The sequence below is a fragment of the Populus alba genome, chromosome 15 (genome assembly GCF_005239225.2).
Source record: "Populus alba chromosome 15, ASM523922v2, whole genome shotgun sequence".
Taxonomy (NCBI): Eukaryota; Viridiplantae; Streptophyta; class Magnoliopsida; order Malpighiales; family Salicaceae; genus Populus; species Populus alba.
In genome coordinates, this window is record NC_133298.1 from 3,795,602 (window position 1) to 3,814,452 (window position 18,851).

Sequence of the window (18,851 nt, forward strand, 5' to 3'; positions counted from 1 at the left end):
TACAAAAATAGTATAATAGGAATTATTACAGATTTTAACAACCTTAACTACCTTAATTAACATATGCATTAATTACCAACCTCCCAAACCCAAAATTCAAAAACCAACAAACGGTAAAAAAAAAAAAAAAGCATTGAAACCCAAAATTACAAATAACAAAATCAAAATAGGAAAATAAATACCGCTACTGATCAAGGGCATTAGGGCCAGTACAATAACTGACAACATGGTTCCAAACCCACTGAACTAAAAACTTCCGTCTGATCCCGTTCATATTATAGGTGGCACCATCGTGGTCCGTCAGCATTTGTCCAGTATAGGACCCACCACCCCCAGTTCCATATATACCCTCACACAAATCGGCTATCTCCACAGGAGCACTCGGATCCTGTCCTGCATACCAAGCATTCACCAATGGATTTGTTGCCAATTCAGCAATCTCGTGAGCAATCACACTGATCATTCCTTCAACGCCCACGTCACCGTTAGGTGATTTTAGTGCCTTCCACCCTGGCCTGAACTCCGGCACAGCAAAAGGATAAGCGCACACACCAGGGCACTGTTTTGCACTGTTACCGACCCAGGCATAAGGCAAGGTGTACCCTACAATTGAAGGGAACGTGAAATAATGAAACCCACAAACCTGCCCACAAAAATCCTGGACGTACACATCATCAGAAGTCAACAGAAGATACAACCCATTTCTTGGATTGATAGGCAGCGGCTTCGTTCTGGCTGTCACAGCACTCCTGATCACCGACTGTATAGACAACCTTGTTAACGACTTCCCATGAGAATAAAACCTGTCGTTTTTTTCCTGTCCTAATTGGACAGTATGGGAGATGTTGGCTCCAGTTTGGTCTGTGTAGAGTTGCACAGTTCTCCACCAACCAGCAACTGATGGATGCCGTGCATGGACATCTGAGATTGAGTTGATGAACCCTCGAATGATTTTTTTCTGGGATTTTTGCCATCTACCGTACCAGATTGTGTGGACCGTTATGTTCCCAGTTAGTACTGGGCCCATGTGGTAACGTAGGTGAACAAATTCTGATGACCCTTCAAATTTTTTGGAGGCATCATAGAGGAGGTCTGAGCTGTTGGGGTTTAGGTGCGGCCATGGACGCCAGCAAGCGATGGGGGTGATGGCAAAGAGTAGGGTAAGTATGGCGGCGGTGAGGAACACTGAAGTACGAGATGCACTTGGTGCCATCGTTGAGGAAGAAGGGATGGACTATGAAGGGTGAGTTATATTACAAGGGCATGGTGTTGGAGGAGAGGCAGATTGAGGCACGAGGTGATTTTTGTGCTTATATAGAGGAGGAGGGGGGGTGGCGGAGGGAGGGCTTGTGCTGTAAGATTGATCAAAAATTATGAAGGGTGGCATTGATTTGCGGTAATGGAAGACAGGTGGGTTCTTAAAAGTGAAGTGGGAGGGAGTGGAGCCTGCAGTCAGAGATGGGTGGGGACATCATGTGATCAGGATGGTGATCGTCATCTGATCTTATATTATCTCATCAAACACTTTTTGTTTCTGATTGCGCGGGAAAATTGTGGTGAGGGGCATTTTTGGGATTTGACATATTTTTGTACGGGGCATGGTGGACGGTGAGGATTCTACATTCCATCTCTGGAAAGAGTATTTTCAAGAAGAACCATACTTCTTCCCACACAACGAAAATTCAGAGTTATAACAGGCATGATTGATAGCGCTCATGTTTTAAAAATACATTTCATATATAAAAATATCAAAATTATATAATTTTCACTGTTGTTTGATGATTTTGATATTAATATTAAAAAATTATTTTAATATATTTTCAAATAAAAATATTTTATATTATAATACCGGACATATTAAATCTACATATCACTCATGTTATATTTTTCTACTTTATAGATTTTATTTTTTTTAGCTAAAATTAATGTTGTTTTGTGTACCTGGTAATTTTTTATAATGAAATAGTTTATTTTTAGTTTAAAATAAATGGATAAAATGATGATTTTAAATTTGAATAGCATGAGAAATAAATAAATTATAATGATTGTATAGTTTCTTAGTTATTGTTATATCATCTAGAAGAATTATGGGACTTTTTTTTTTCTTTTGAACTGAGATTTAACTATGACAACTAATAGTGTGGAGTGAAGGCACGTTTGGAAAATTAATCTACTTGCTGGAGGCAATTTATGTTCTACCTATCTCATTTATATTATTTGATGTGGGTTTTGAAGCTCGTTGATCATAATAATTGGAAAAACTTGCACATCATTGAACGAAGAACCCACAATCTCCTCTCTGTTTTTTCTAGTTGGAAAAAAATGATGGAAAAAATAGAACGGTAAAAAAAATTAAAATATTTAAAAAACTGACTAGTTCTATTTGATATTGATTTTATAAACCAAAAATCAAAAATATCTAATCGAACCGAACAAAACCAAGCAAAACCGAAATCAAACCCAATAAAAATCATAAAAAAAACCCAAAGAATAATATAATTTTTTTATTTTTAATATAAAATAATCAAATAAAAAATAAGCCGACTGGGTTTTGATTTTTATTCTAAAATAATTGAACCGAATTGAAATCAATTTGATTATGTTTTTGGGTAAAAATCAAACTAAAATAAAAATAATTACCTGAAAAATAACATGAATTAAATCTTATAATATATATTATAGTAAAATTCACCTCCAGGTCTGTTCCAAGCAAGGAATATATATTGAATTATAACATAAGAGAGATGGATCAAATGATCGGGGGTATATTTCTTTTTCTCATAAAAATAATCAATGATGCAAGACTTATAATTTTAATAAACTCACCAATTAATATTTAAATAAAGAACTCTTACCCACGCTATAAAAAAGAAATTAAAATAGTTGAATAAAATGGCCAATCAAGAAGAAGCTAGGAGGCTCCGTGAAACAGAGAATCTCTGGAACTGGTCCTTGTTGCCGGACCAAATGGAGCCGTAAGCTGATTTACGGTAATAACCTTCTTGTCCTTTTGTACTGTAAGAATGGTGACAAGGATGGGACCCTAGTGATGTCCTCTTGTTTCCGGACAATCCTTAAAATAAGGGCAGGGCATTCTTGCAAATTCAATTTTTTTTTTATTTTGGATTTTGTTTTTCGTGCTCTACCTTTCCGATTTTTGTACACAGATGTTCAACACTATTGCTCTGTAACTCGTGCCTCTCTGGAAAAATTGTTGTTTTTGATTCGTAGGGATTAGAGGTGTAATTTCAGTTTAAATTATTTTTTATTTAAAAATATATTAAAATAATATTTTTTTTATTTTAAAAAATTATTTTTAAAATTAACATATTAAAACAATTTAAATATATAGATATAAAAAATAATTTTTAATAAAAATAATTAATTTTTTTCAAATTACAAGTTTGATCGCATTTATAAGCCGTGCTTTAATATTATAAATCTGATTTTTTTGTACTATAACCCTGTACAATTGAAATAATACAATTCATTGTTATGTCTAGTTAAATAATAAATTTAAATAAGATCTTGTAGTCGATGTACAATAAACTCAAGTAAGATTATTTTTTATATGATGTCATGGATCTTAAAGCTCTCATTAAAAACAAGCACATCGATGTTTATTTTAATAAATTCTTAATATTCGTGAATATTAACTTGTTATATATATATATATATATATATATATATATATATATATATATATATATAGGTGTTCGAATCAGTTTATGTATGCTTTGACTAATTCCACGGACCCTGAAATTAACGGTCATATAAGTGGGTATTGTATTAAAAATCACAAGATTCGAACTTGAAACCACATAAAAATATAATTTTTTTAATTTTAAGTTTCTACCACCAAGCCACCTAATATATAGTTATAATACATTTCTTTATTGATCCATGTATAGAGACAAGTGAGTATTTATGTTAACGAGAAATTCTTAACATTTCTATGTTTTTGTTAGTTTAAAATTTTCCAATGCCTTGAATGTTTCAAGGAAATCAGATTCTAGGAATTCATTTTCCTTATTTTCCTATGTTTGGCAATCACCTGTAAAGTTGGTCAAAGGAAAGTTTTTTCCGGTCAAAGAAAAAAATTGTCTTGTAACACAGGAAAGTGTTTTCCTTTCCTTGTCAAAAGAAAAAACACTTTCTATCTTTACAAAAAACACATCCCTTGTCTCTCTTTCTCTGGTCTCTTTCCGAAAACAACAGAAGCAAAAACACCCATCCATTTCTCGCACTCCCTCCCTTCTACTCACCTTCTTCTCTCCTCCTTGATTTCTCTCGTAGGCTTCACCTTGTCGTCCAAAAATGGCAGGCATTAACTCCCCAGACCAACCCACCAACTAGCCTAACCCGAACCCACAACAAGACCCAAATGTTGACACCAACCTCCCTTTCTCATCGGACTCCGACTTCGATTCCGACTCCGACTACGATTACGATTACATTCAATCACCCACCAGCCAAGAAGATGGCGTTTTCACCTACCCCATACCGGGAGATGAAATCCCAGAATCGGAAAAACACACCGAATAAAAACAATGCGCGGTTCGTGGAGGTATTGGAGAGCAAAGGGATGAAGAAGATGAAAGAAGACGAATACAAAAACCATGTTTTCTACGAGGATTTCTTTGATTTTCCGAATGATAGAGAGAACTAGAGAGAAGAGGATTTGAGGGAATTGTGGGTTGACTCGCCATGGGAATCTACGAAACCAGGGTGAGAACTAGTGTGGGCGGATGAAGAGGATTGGGATATTGTTAGGAAGATGAAGGAAGAAGGGAGAGACCCGCCGATTGCGCCTTTTTACTAGCCTTATAGAAGGTCTTATACGGCGATTAAATATTTTAGATTTAATAAAAAAAATAAAAAAAATTCATCTTATCCGACGATATTGTTAGCTATGTATGAATATAGGATATAATAAAAAAAAATTCATCATTATACATTTTAGATTTTTTTTTTTTAATTGTAAGTGATTAAATATTTTTTATATATTAGATAAATTTTTTTTAAAAATTAATTCATTAATAAATTATTTTCCAGTTCATTTTCCATAACACAACCAAATACTAGAAAGTGTTTTCCAGTTTATTTTCCATAACACTACCAAACATTAAAAAATACTTTTCCGGAATTCACTTTCCAAAAGGAATTCACTCTCCTGCAAACAAGCGGAGCCCAAGTATCACTTCAGATTTAAATTTTCATATATCTTCACATGTTCACCGGCACTATCAATCCAAGCAGCAAATAAAAGCTTAATCTAATTAATGTTAGAAGACACACGATACTGTTTATTAAAAATGTTAAAATAATTGAGATTAAACACATAAAAAATGCTAAAATTCTGAATAATTTATATATTATGAATATTTAGTTTTAATTTAAATATAAATAAAATATATATAAGTTAAACTAAAAATATTATTCTATTTTTAATAAATAAAATTATATAAACATTATTTAAAAAGATATCTTTTAGTTATTGGTTTCGAGTAATTATTTTAATTTTTCATATAACGTCTAGCTTCTACTGTTCAATAGCACTAGCCATTCAAGCAGCAAATAAAAGCTTAATCTAATTAATGCTAGAAGACACATGACAGGGTTTATTACATGTCCTCTTGGTTATTGGTGTCAATTAATCATTTAACCTAAAAACATATCTGTACAAACTCACACGATATCGTTCTTTATTTTTATAAAATAAAATAAAAATAATAAGATTTGAATTTATAACCATTTAATTAACAAGGTTTTAATATCATGGCAATAAATCATTTCAATTCAGATATTTAAAATGTTATGTGAGGCTTTAATACATTATTTATATTATTATCTAAAATACCATTTTAAATGAAAATCTTTTAAACTTGAAATCTGCACAAGATCATACCACACCATATTTAATTTTTTTATCAATTAGAATGTGAGTGATGAGATTTGAAATCATGACAATCATTAAAGTTCTGATACCTTATAAAAAAATAATTTTAATTTAATAATTTAAGTTATTGAGTAAGGTTTTAAAAATAGTTTTATATTACTATTTAACAACTAGTTTAAAAACTTGAATAAATTTTTTAAAAAAAGCATTGCATTTTTAGTAAATATATGTGAGCAATCGTGTTTTAAATTATAGTCAGGCATGAGAAAACAAATTTTATATTTTTTTATACTTGTTTGGTATCGAGGTTAAATATGTTTTTTTATTAAAAATTTGATTTTTATTTTATATTATTGATTACAAGTATTTTTATATTGTTTTAATATACTAATATCAAAAATAAATTTAAAAAAACTAAAAAAAAAAATACATATTATTTATATATATTTTAAAATAAAATATACAACAATCAACCACAAAAACTCCACGTAAACTAACGAGACTAGGCTATAATAAAAAGAACATCCGTTAAAAGATAAGTAAAATCACGTTTCCAAACATTATTTAAAAAAAACCGCGAAGACTTTTAGATGTAGCATGTAATCATACAAGGACAGGTAGCGTATAAAAAAAGGCAAACTTTTGGAAGGAATGTAAAAAGAATAGCAGATGGATACTTCTAATCACGGAGTAAATTGCGCGGCTCTAAATGATACATATCAATGAGATATCAAGACAAGAGGGTGTCAACTGTCAATCGCACAGCTGAGATTGAAAGAGATCTGAGTTTTGTGGGGTCCAAATTTTCAATCCACCAATCAGAGAAAACCATGAAGGAGGCTTTGAACTGGGACCCCACCTCCCTTTCTTGTTAAACGCGGAGTCACCTTCACACGTATCCACAGTGGATTCACTGTGTCATAATTCTATTACCGAGGAAATGGAAAGATGCTGTTCCCTCAAAACAAGATAAATCTTAAAATTTGTGAATTGATAAACTGTGAAATAGCTGGTAACAACAGTTAAATTTTAAAATGAAAAGATATTTATTGTTGTAAAAGTAAAAGATAGATAGGTATGATATTTAATCCCAACCTTTTCAACCAATAAAAGTAAATAAAAAAAAGACGTGACAGGAGAAAAGTTTAATTTCTATTGAAGGAAGTTATTAAAATAATTGAAAGAGAGTATTTAATTTTAATTGACAAATCAGTGAAGTATTGAAGGAAGGTCTCCAAACTGTTCAAATTAGGTGAAGAAGAACAGTTTCCTTGACGAGAAGAAATGTAGAGATGGCCCACCAGTGATGAAATGCCATCATTGAGGTTAGCAGCTCTAGCCCATGAAAGAAATGCATTCCCACAATGATGGCCACAGGCATCCATTCTTTTCCACCGAATTTACACAGTAGCATAAATGAGAACTCCGTACCACCACCGCAGGCCACGGTGCAAGGACTCGTTGTTTCAGGCATGGAACATGAGCCCGTTTGGCATTGCTGCCAAACCGGCATTTTGTAAAAATTTAAATTTTTTTTTTGTTTTGTTAAAATTGAGTGACGGTTGTATTTTCTGGATCGTTTTGATGTGCTGATATCAAAAATGATTTTTAAAAAATGAAAAAACATCATTTGCATGCTTTTCGGCATGAAAAGCTATTTGAAAAGCAACCGCTACCACACTGCCAAACACGCTCTTAAAACCACAGGAAAAAGTCGTCTTCCTAAACAACGGGGTTGTGCGGAGGGGCAATAAAGGTCGGTCTCCATGGTCGGCGGGAGACGACTATTGGAGGGTGTACCCGCTTTAGGCTGTCAGTTTTGTCCTCAAAACATGGATCTGAGGAGGGGTTAGCATAACTCGTTTTTTAATTGGATGGCTGGTGGTTTTTTTTTTTTTTTTTTAATTTTTTGAAATAATTTAATTTTTATATTAGTATGTAAAAAATCATTAAAAACAATAAAAAAAATTAATACGATGAGAAGAAAAAAAAAATCTTTAAAAACACTAAGAAAATTAATATGACGAGAAGAAAAAAAATCTTTATTTTTTTAAATATTTTTAAATTACAAAAAAAAAGCCTTATATACATTGTTTTGTGATAAGATTTTATTGAAATTATATTTTAATTTAATTGTAGTTTTGAAAATATTTGGTTAGATATTGTTTGGAAGTGTAATAGTTTTTATTTTTTTGATGTTTTTAATAGTACATTTACCTTTATAAAATATAAAATTGATGTTTTTTTTAGTATTTTTTGATGATTTTGTCATACTAATATTTTTTAAATGCAAACACATTTTAAAAAAACACAAAAAAAACACTCTATATTACAATACCAAACACACACTTGGTAGTGCGATATGGCAATACTTTTAAGAAATTTGATTTTTTTCCCCTTAAATTAATTTTTTATTATTATTTTTAGATTGTTTTGATACGCTGGTGTCTAAAATATTTTTTTTTAAAAATAATTTATTTTAAAAAACAACCACTACAACAACATCAAACACTTTTTAAATGAAAACACATCACAATTTCATAAAAATGCTACCACATATATATTTTTTATTTAATTTTTTAAAAATGTAACCGTGAAAGCTATCACGCGCTAAGTTTAAATGCAGTACTGGAGCTCCGTGGAGATTTGAAGCCATTCTAGTCAGTTAATTTGCAGAGGCTTGGCAAGTTGAGGTCGGCTCGACCAACTGATTTTTTGTTACTTTTGTCAGTGTTCTGGGCCCCACATTCAAATGCATAGATGCTGCTGGTGAGCCGAAACTTTCCGGTGGGATTTAAACCGTTTAAAGTCGGTTTTATCCCTACACACTTGATATTTTTCTAATGCGATCCCTATAGTATTGTCCTTATCTCTTTTGTTGTGTTAGTGTGCTTGCCATGATCCCTACAAGAACGGGGTCCCGGTGAAATAATTTTATCCAGTCCTTTCAAAAATTATAATTTGTTAAACATTAAAATAAATAAAATTTAGGAACACTATATCTTATATCTCTAGTAGCAGACAAATGGACCTCTTTATTAATAATCATAGAATTTATGGATGATCCTTTTATATTAAAAAAAACACATAAAAATGAACTTAATTGGAAAATAAAAAAAATAATACTAAAAAAAACAGTTGAGATATTACTAACTTGTTTGCTATTGTGTTCTAAACCGGGGGGGGGGGTTATTTTTTATTTTTTTAATATATTAATATAAAAAATAAATAAAATATTATTTTGCATCAAGAACATTTTAATAATAAAAATTGCTTAATTGTAGTATATCATAAATGTAAGAGCCATCAAGTTTTTCTTGGCACAACAAATTATATCATAGTTAAAAAAAAAAACTACTATTGAATGCAAAATTTAAGATTGTCACCTTTCAACTCAACAGAATTGGTGCATTTAAATAAAAACCTACCATCCGGTGAGCTAGTCGTAGACACGTAGCTAACCTTTTTAATGAAAGATTAAAAAATATAATGAGTTCATAAGCTATAACTCTCAGGGAATCGAGAAATGGCAAAGTGCGAAGATAAAGGATATATATTTTTATGTGTATTTTCATTTTTAAAAAAGTAAATCTTACTTTAAAATCATTTCAGATACATATATATTTTATCTATATTTTTTTCATTTAATTAAACTTTTTTTTATATATTTTTTTAATTTGTCGCTGAACATTAACTAAATACAATTTTAGTGCATGGTTGATGAAAGCAATAACTCCTATTTTAAATTCATTTTTTAAAGATGTACTAAGAAGGACGTCCAAATCAATATTCCTCAGTTATAGTCATTGGTATGGTGGTTGGATAATTATTTGCCATGTTTATGAGCTATGAAGGTGCGTATTTAACATGGAGGGGGCAAAATAACGAGGGAAAAAAAAAAAACAGAGAGTAATTCTTACTATCATGAAAATTGAAAGCCTTCATCACGCATTGATTGTGTAGTCACTAATTATTAACGTAGCTAACTAGCCCATCATCAGTAGACATGTCAATAATTTTCCCTTGCAAGGTCAGTAAAATATATAGATTTTAACCTTCAATAATTATGAATATTGTCCCAATGACTAAATAAGTATTTATTATTAAAGAATAATATAAATTATATATTAAAATCTCGATATTTTTATTTATTTGATAAAAATTAAGTACAAGATAAATATGTACAAGTCCAATAAAAAAAACTTAAATTGTTGAATTAAATTGGTTTTATGAGGCTACTATCTTTATCACCAGTATTGTAATTTGGAATTGTACTGGTCATTGAAATTTAAATTATATAATGATCTAGCATGTAGAATATAATTAATAAGAAATAAAGATAAAATGTCATCGTTCTCAAAAGTCAAAAGAATCAGGTTTAATGATATGATTTTATTTTAATTAGATTATAAAAGATAAAAAAACAAAACCTTGAGTGACGTATTTCTCCTACCAAGTACAATTTAAATGTTAAACGTGGGGGGTCAGTGCACGCGTTTAAAGATGTGCAAATCAAATATCATCATTGAAAAATCCAAATTAACCCACGTAATCTAAAATTCTAAAATTAAAATGATTCAAAATATATATATATATATATATATATATATATATATATATATATATATATATATAAAACAGATTGTACTGTATTTCGAAACAATTATCTTCATGTTACAGAATTGTCTGTGACGAGAATTATTGCAAAGCTTCAATGATTTCTTTTTCTTGACAGCTAAAACGACATTCAACGTAGTCGTCTTTACTGGAAAAAAAAGATGATAGTTGTGACAATGTGATTTAACTGCAAATAATGATGCTGTGTGACATGAATTGACAAAAGGCACTTGAATTCTGTGACTGAAAAGGAACCGAAAGAACACCAAACAAATCGTGGCTTTGAGTCCAGTCAGTGTTCCTGTTGCTGCGTGAATTATTCAAGGGCCGAAACAAAAACAACCCGGCACACATTGTCTAGTTGGTTGATTTTGTGTTTGGAAATGCTCGGAATTAGGGGTGTTTTTCCTCTCAAACATCGTGGGCCACCGTGGATGGCGGGTGGTTAGCACTACATGTTTTGTGTCGTTTTCGTTTGATTCAATTCATCGAGATTTTTTTTTTTTTTTTTTATAATGATACGAGTATTATTACTAGAGCTTTAATGTGACACGAGTTTTTAATACATCGGGCCGTTTTAACTATTTGTTTTAATTATCAAACTTAATGATTGCAATTTTAAAAAATCACATGGATCTCTGCTATTATAAAGACAAAACTATTAGTATTATTATTAGAGCTTTAATGCGATACAAGAGTCTTGTTCATATTTTTTTTTATTAAAATTTATATTGATCTGTTTTGACTATTTATTTAAAATATAAGACTTTATAATTGTAACTTTTAAAAATCACACAAATCTTTTATAGTGTGCTATTTACAAAATTAGAATTATAAATGTTATTATTAGTGCTTAATATGACACGGAAATCTTGTTCATACTTTTTTTATTATATCGATTCATTTTAACTACTTGTTTAAAATATCAAACTTAATAATTGTAACTTTTAAAAATCACACAAATCTTTTATAGTGTGCTATTTACAAAATTAGAATTATAAATGTTATTATCAGTGCTTTAATATGACACAGAAATCTTGTTCATACTTTTTTTATTATATCGATTCATTTTAACTACTTGTTTAAAATATCAAACTTAATAATTGCAACTTTTTAAAATCATGCAGATCTTTTAGAGTGTGCAATTTAAAAATAAAATAAAAACATGAGTGTTATTATTAGAACTTCAATGTGACGCTAGAGTCTAATCACACTTTTTTTATTGGAATTTATATCGTTCATTTCAACTATTTGTTTAAAATATCAGACTTAATAATTGAAACTTTTTAAAAATAGTAAGCCATTTTTTTTAGACCATAGCAATCATGTTGCCTTGCTCATCTCATTAGTGGTCCTTCTATTGCGGTCTTGTGTTATGGTCATTACGATTGAATAATATTTTAAATATTTTTTATTTTTTTAATTGTTTTAATATATTGATATAAAATAATAAAATTTAAAAAATAAAAAAAACTATTATTTTGATGTATTTAAAAAAAAAAACACTTTAAAATATAACCTCAATCACACAATTTATGTTATTTTGATGTCAAAAACCTTTAAAAATTATGATGCTCATGTTGATCGGGTTGAGATGAATCGAAATAGGCTGTTTTAGGATTAAATTATATTTTAATTTAAAATGATATTTATTTTATCCTAATCTATCTCGAACGGGTTTGAAAGTTTTCATTTTAATAATATAAATTCAATAATAAAAATTATTTTTTTAAGCAGGGCATGGCCTCCACTAAAATCCAAACTTAGAATGGCATTGGAGTCTTAATATCTAGATAATCTGGCATCATGGAAATAGAAATATAAGGCAGGCATGAAGGCATGCCAATGGTGAGACTACTGCATATGTACTATATGGATTAGGACTCTACTGCGTTCCTGTACAGTTATTTTAGCTTATTATATCTCCTTACCATATTGTTTTTGTAAAGTTATAGATTATATATAAATAAATAAAATTACAGAAAAAAAAAGGAGAGTTAATGGGTTAAGGCCAAATCATTGATATTGAATGGTTAGGTTTGAAATTCAACACAAATACACGACTGACAGATTGAGTATTAACGGGTTAAGGCCTGGAAGGTTGGACTTTCATGTCCACGGTGGGTCAGGATGTGAAGAAAGTCTGGCCTCGACGGCCACCGGAGGTGAGCACAGTTTTCTTTCTAAGTGGCAAGCTCCTCTGCTCTGCACCCAGCTGTTCATCAATTCCATGGCAATTAAATCACCTGGATGATAAAGATTGCTTGGCAGAAGATAGCCGTAGCACCTGCAAAAATCGCAGGTTCTTATACAGCCAGCATAAGGGGAAAAACGGGACGATTTTCTGGTGGATCGACGTTATCTGGCTGCATGTGACTTCAGATTCTGCAGAGCATTCATTGGAGGACCTTAAAATGACTTGACATCCCATGCATTTTCTTATATTATTTTTTTACAATTTAATAGTTGAATTCTGGAGTCCTTTAAGATTTTTGTTAGGCAGATCGTGAAGATATTTCTCTGCAGTCAAGACTGAAATAGCATTTTGTCCCTCAATAATTGCTTAATGGCTGAAAGTTGGGGATTCTGAAGTGGACATCTTGCGCTCAAATTCTAATAAAGATCAGTTTGATTGATTCGAGTTTAATGATTAAAAAACATGTTTTTTTTTTTGTGTGTTTAAAAGTATTTTTTTAAAAAATTTATTTTTATTTTTTTTTTTAATTTTAAATTAATATGTTTTTAGTATTTTAAATTATTTTAATGTGCTGATATTAAAAATATTATTGATATATATTTTAATATAAAATTTTATTTAAAAAATAACCATAACCATACTTAACTTTATTGTTACCAGAAGGGAAACTTTGAAACCTTGATGCTAAACAGAGTGCTCCCTAGTTACAGCTATCTATATCCGATGAGGGATGCGATCCATGAAATGACATTCATGATTGAGATAGATTATTATTATTTTTATAATTCTAGTTTTGATTAGATTTTGAATTTATTTTTAAAAAATTTATTAATTTAAATATTAAAAATTTATATTAATTGTTATATTTCCTTATGAATTAGTCGACGTGTGTAAAATCGACTCGAACATTCATGTTAATTAAAAAAAAAAATTATCAAAATTTCTTGGTGGCTAATATGATGAAATTTAGTTGGATACAAAAGAAAATGATATTAAGTTAACTAAGTTTAGCCGATTAATATTATTTTGAATTTAAATTAAAATAGAGTTTATTTTTTTAGTTGAATGAATGGGCTTGAAAAGAGCATGTGGGCTACACTGGTTTGAAGTTATCTATACTATACATGAGTTTGGACACCTTAATAACAGCCCGTTAATTGAAACTCCTGTTTGGAAATATATATTGTTTGTTAAAAAAATACTCATCAAGTTGATTATCAAGTTTTTATTGGGTTAGTTCTAGGTTGAGCCTGTTTGAAAATATAATTTTGAAATTTTTTTAAAAAGTATTTTTTATTTAAAAATATATCAAAATAATATATATATATATTATATATTTTTTTTAAAAAAATATTTTTAATATTAGCACATCAAAATGATTTGAAAATACAAAAAATATTAATTTGAAGTAAATAAAAAAATAAAAAAATTTAATTTTTTTTCAAAAACACGTTTTAAAATACAAAAAAAAAATTAATTTAGGTTTTTATTAGATAAATTATTTTTTTTTCTATTTTTTTTTAACTTAAGACGTCTGGGTGATGTGGCTTTAAACAATAATTAAAGGTATTTTTTTTCTTTTAAGAGTTATACTAGCTTATAGGCATTTTCTCTTCCTCGTTTTCCCCCCCCCCCATTTTTTTCCATTAGGAATTTAGTGATAGTTTAGGATGTTGTCAATCAGAATTTTATTGCAATGGTTATTTTGGGTTTCATTAATCCTCTTTGCCCGTGATATGTTATCCATGTAATTGCCAAATGCGTTTTTGAAAGTGTTTTTTTTTTTAGTATTTTTTTTTTATTAAAATTAAATTAAAAAAATAATTTTTATTTTTAAAAATCTATTTCTAACATCATCACATCAAAATTATATTAAAAAAAGTTCAATTTTTTTTTTAATACTATCAACCTATAATCTCAAATACCATCTGTTTTTCACAATCCATGCATAAAGAACTAGAGGTAGAATAATAATTTTTACGAGTATAATTTTACAATCTTGATGAAAAAAAAGCAATTCATAGATATTATAGTATACCTTATAAAAATATCCTCTAACGGTTTCACATCTTTAAAATCATACTTTTTAACTATTTTAAAAACCAGAAAAAAATAAACTACAATGATATACTCCAAATCTAATTTAAATGTTTAATTAATCTTATTATATTCGTTCACACAGTTAAAAGCCAAACTATCATTTTCTTGGATAAATTTCAAATATATTTTTCCAGCAAATCACAAATAATTGTTTGGGAATAAGGTACGGTTAACCGTGTTTTATTAAAATTCAATTTTTTTAATAATTTTTTTTTTATGTTTTGGATAATTTTGATATACTGATTTTAAAAATATGTTTTACAAAATAAAAAAAAATATTATTTTGATGAATTTCAATACAAAAAATATTTTAAAAAATAATTATAATTACAATCATAATTATATTTTTAAACAGGCAAATATATTGAGTATCATTGGAGAACTATTATTAGAATATTTAAAATTAGACAAAACAAGATATTTGACATTCAATTCTTCATCTCACCCGCTCTTTCATATCAGCACCATAACTCTTGAATGCATCATCAGTATGCATTTCTAGCACTGCTGTTAATTTTCTCTGATATCTTACAGAATGAATAAATTGAACGATACCCTTTCTCGTTTTTTTTTTCTTTGATGATCTTAGTAATGGTAAAATTAATTTCTACGTGACAATAAATATACAAAAGGCTGAAAATTTGTGTGGATCTATTTTCTCCCCCCTTCATGCTATTGTTCTGTTTTCTATCAATTACGTGAGTATTTTATTTATCAACCATGGAGTTCTCATGACATGCTAAAATTTCGTGAATCTAATTTCTTCCCCTTTCCTGTATTGTCAGTCATCGGGCCACCAGCGACTGAGAATGTCTAATGACAAAATGAAATTAGGAAAATTGATTGATGCAATTAGTTTTTTTATTTATTTATTATTTCTCAAGTATGAATGAATCCAAATTTAAAGGGAAAAAAAAACCCTAAAACACACGGGCTCAATTTTCTGATGGGCCAATAAAAATGGGTTCAATTTGCTGCCTGGAGGAATGGTCTTAGGCTGCTGACTGGCCCAACCCACTACCAGAATTAAGAACAAAAATCCTAACCCTAGTTGAACACAGCTACATATATATATAACAACCCTAAATTTTCGTCATCACTTACATTTATCAATCGCTCTAAACAGAGGAAGCCGTCGCTGCCCCAGCATCTCCACCTTTCTCACTCTTCCTCAGGTCTCTTTCTCCACCTCTGTAGCTCTGCTGTCTTGATGTTTACTTCGAAGTAAAATAGTTTTTAAGTCTAACGTAGATCTATGACTTTGAGACTAATAATCACTTTGATTAGTTTATGTTTTTCATTTTTAATGCATGGATAGTTGATTTCAGCTAAAACCCTTTTGTTTATTTATGTGTTTTAACTCCAAAATCTGCTAGTTTATAAGAAAAAAATGAATCACTTCCTGTTTTAAAGACTAAGAGCTCGAGAACTAGAAACCCATTTTTGCTTTATGCCTGATAAGTTCAAAATTTGACAGTTCATGTGTGAAAATCGAATCATTTTTTGTGTAAATAGATAGATAAATGGTATAAAACTGAAAGCGTTACTGTTTTTGGTATATTTTCAATGAATATGAATTTAAGATGTGTGTTATTGAATGGTTGTGTTTATGGTTTGTTTTGTTTTTGTGATAAAAAAGCGAACGGAGAAAATGGCAGCAGCTTATGGAGCTATGAAGGCGCAAAAGCCAGGTTTGGAGGAGGCCCAGGAGCAGATTCACAAGATCAGGATCACTCTTTCCTCCAAGAATGTCAAAAACCTTGAGAAAGGTCTCTTCTTGAAATCCTATTTTACAATCTGACGGTTATTGATGAGACCCATGTCGTTTCTTTTAGTTGTATCCTTTTGTTCTGATTTTTTTTTGCTTGTGTTACTGATAGTTTGCACTGACTTGGTTCGTGGTGCCAAGGATAAGAGACTGAGGGTCAAGGGACCGGTGAGAATCCCTACCAAAGTTCTTAACATTACCACTAGGAAATCCCCTTGTGGTGAAGGTATTTATCTCAAACTGCTTTGACTAATCATGGTTCGATTAATATGTAGTGTGGCATTTTGTTGCTTTTCTTTTATGTGCTATTTACACAGTTATGCAACCTTCACATTTTAGAAATTCACTTTTTTCCCATGACATAATATTCTTATTTATTGATTTTGGTTCATGCTTTCTTCAATCATGCATCCCTCACTTTATGAGTTCCAAGTGTTTGTTATCGGCATATTTTCTTTTTCTTTTTTTAATGTTTGAACAATTATTTTCTTTCATTTGATAAGAATGGTTTGAGGGTAAAATAGAGAAGTGGCAGAAACATCACTGTTCTTTATAGATAAGCTCTGTTATTTGTTACCCTCCAGGATCAATGAAGTGATCAATCGCAATCTTGTGTTCTCTGTGCAGTCGTATCCAGTAGTATAACTGGTTAATGCATGGGAAAAGGGGCCTAGTGATTAAAATGTTGCCAATTTAATTTTCTAGGTGCTCTAGTCTGAGGGATGGGTTATACCATGCTGCTTAGTTTTGAAATGTTTGCACAGGAGTTTCCAATTAATATTTGCTTCAGAATGATTTTCATGGTTCATGTGATAGAAATGAATCTCCCTCACTTAAACATATGAGCTTTTTGTCTTTTTTGACGCCATTAAAATTTGAAATTTGTTACATTTTTTTATTGGGTTTATATGTCATTTCTTTTAGGTCATTGATCTTCCTTTTTACTACCATAATACCTGTTCAGCTAAAAGAAATTACTTGTATATAATTTTTCTGATCTTCTTGCAGGAACCAATACATGGGACAGATTTGAGCTTCGTGTCCACAAGCGTGTAATTGATCTCTTCAGTTCTGCTGATGTTGTCAAGCAGATCACCTCTATCACAATTGAACCTGGTGTTGAGGTTGAAGTTACCATTGCTGATTAGAGAGATGCTGCTTACTTCTTCGGGGCTGTTGTTTTGTTTAGTTTACCAGAACACTTTGCTCCCTCAGATCTTTTTGATTGGAAGACAGTTTATCAGCCTTTGTGACTGAAAAGAATACCTGTATGGTTAATGTAGTATTTGCTTTTTCCATACCATGTTAAAGATTCGGTAATGGAGATTGAATTTTGTTTCCTTCTTATTTCATTGTGAAATGTGATTTCCAAGTGTTCTCAGGTATTGTCTCTTGCAAGATTCCAAAGTTATTTTATTTTGAATTTGTTTCGTTTTTTGAGTGGAATAAATTTGGCAACTTGCGTTGAAAAGAACGAAATTAAACTTCGTAGGAGAAGCACGCACATGGTTTTATACTACAAGTATTGTCGCAGAGGTATCCTCTACTCAGATGTTTAATCTGTAACTTCCTGAGTTCGAATTGAGTGTTGGTACTGATAACCATGGCAATGAGGTTGTTAGATCTGAAGTGGCTAATCATGTTGTTAGGCGTCAGCCAGTCAACACTTTTGCCCTTGGGTTGTCTGCCCCATTCTTTGATTTGTCTTATGAAATAAAATGATGCTCTCCTTATTCAGCAGGCTGATGTAAGATCAGCTGTGCCCCAATGCTACGACATCAAACTTTGCTATGAACAATGGTATCTTGCTGATGGGTTCATGACTAATTTGTTGTCTGGGAACGGCCATGTTTATGGTTGCCAGTGGATGGTAATCCATATCATCTGATGTTGTCTAATGGTATGGCAACACAGATTCAGAGCTGTTTGGAAGTTTACAAACATCGTTTTTTTCTCTATATTTTTCTATTGTTTTGATATAAATTGATATTAAAAATAATTTTTAAAAAAATAAAATAAAATTATTTTTAATTTGAAAAATCATTCCTGTCCAATACAAGGAAGATGAAACTGCTAAAGGTATTGAAGCTGGTGGAGACCAAGAAGTTTCGGACCACTCCTCTTTCCAATCATGGTTGCTAGTTCCATTAGCAAATTGAAAACTTTAAAAAACCAGCTAGTCATCTTAATTGAGCCATAGTACCAAGAGATGTTGATTTCTCCAAACTAGTTCCCTCGACTAGAAATCTCATTTTCCATCTCTTTCACTT

The 18,851-nt window shown here is 30.4% G+C and overlaps 2 protein-coding genes across 2 annotated transcripts; one reads left to right on the forward strand and one right to left on the reverse strand.

Annotated features, from left to right (window-relative positions):
• Positions 1-1,403, reverse strand: LOC118056344 (protein EXORDIUM-like 3). Its single transcript, XM_035068523.2, has one exon. It carries the CDS (start codon positions 1,211-1,213, stop codon positions 185-187), a length of 1,029 nt encoding a protein of 342 aa, XP_034924414.1. The 5' UTR covers positions 1,214-1,403; the 3' UTR covers positions 1-184.
• A 14,475-nt stretch (positions 1,404-15,878) lies between these two features.
• On the forward strand, positions 15,879-17,966 carry LOC118056345 (small ribosomal subunit protein uS10z/uS10x). Its single transcript, XM_035068525.2, has 4 exons — positions 15,879-15,988; positions 16,453-16,582; positions 16,694-16,807; positions 17,590-17,966. Exons 2-4 carry the CDS (start codon positions 16,465-16,467, stop codon positions 17,727-17,729), a joined length of 372 nt encoding a protein of 123 aa, XP_034924416.1. The 5' UTR covers positions 15,879-15,988; positions 16,453-16,464; the 3' UTR covers positions 17,730-17,966.
• The last annotated feature ends 885 nt before the right edge of the window (positions 17,967-18,851 follow it).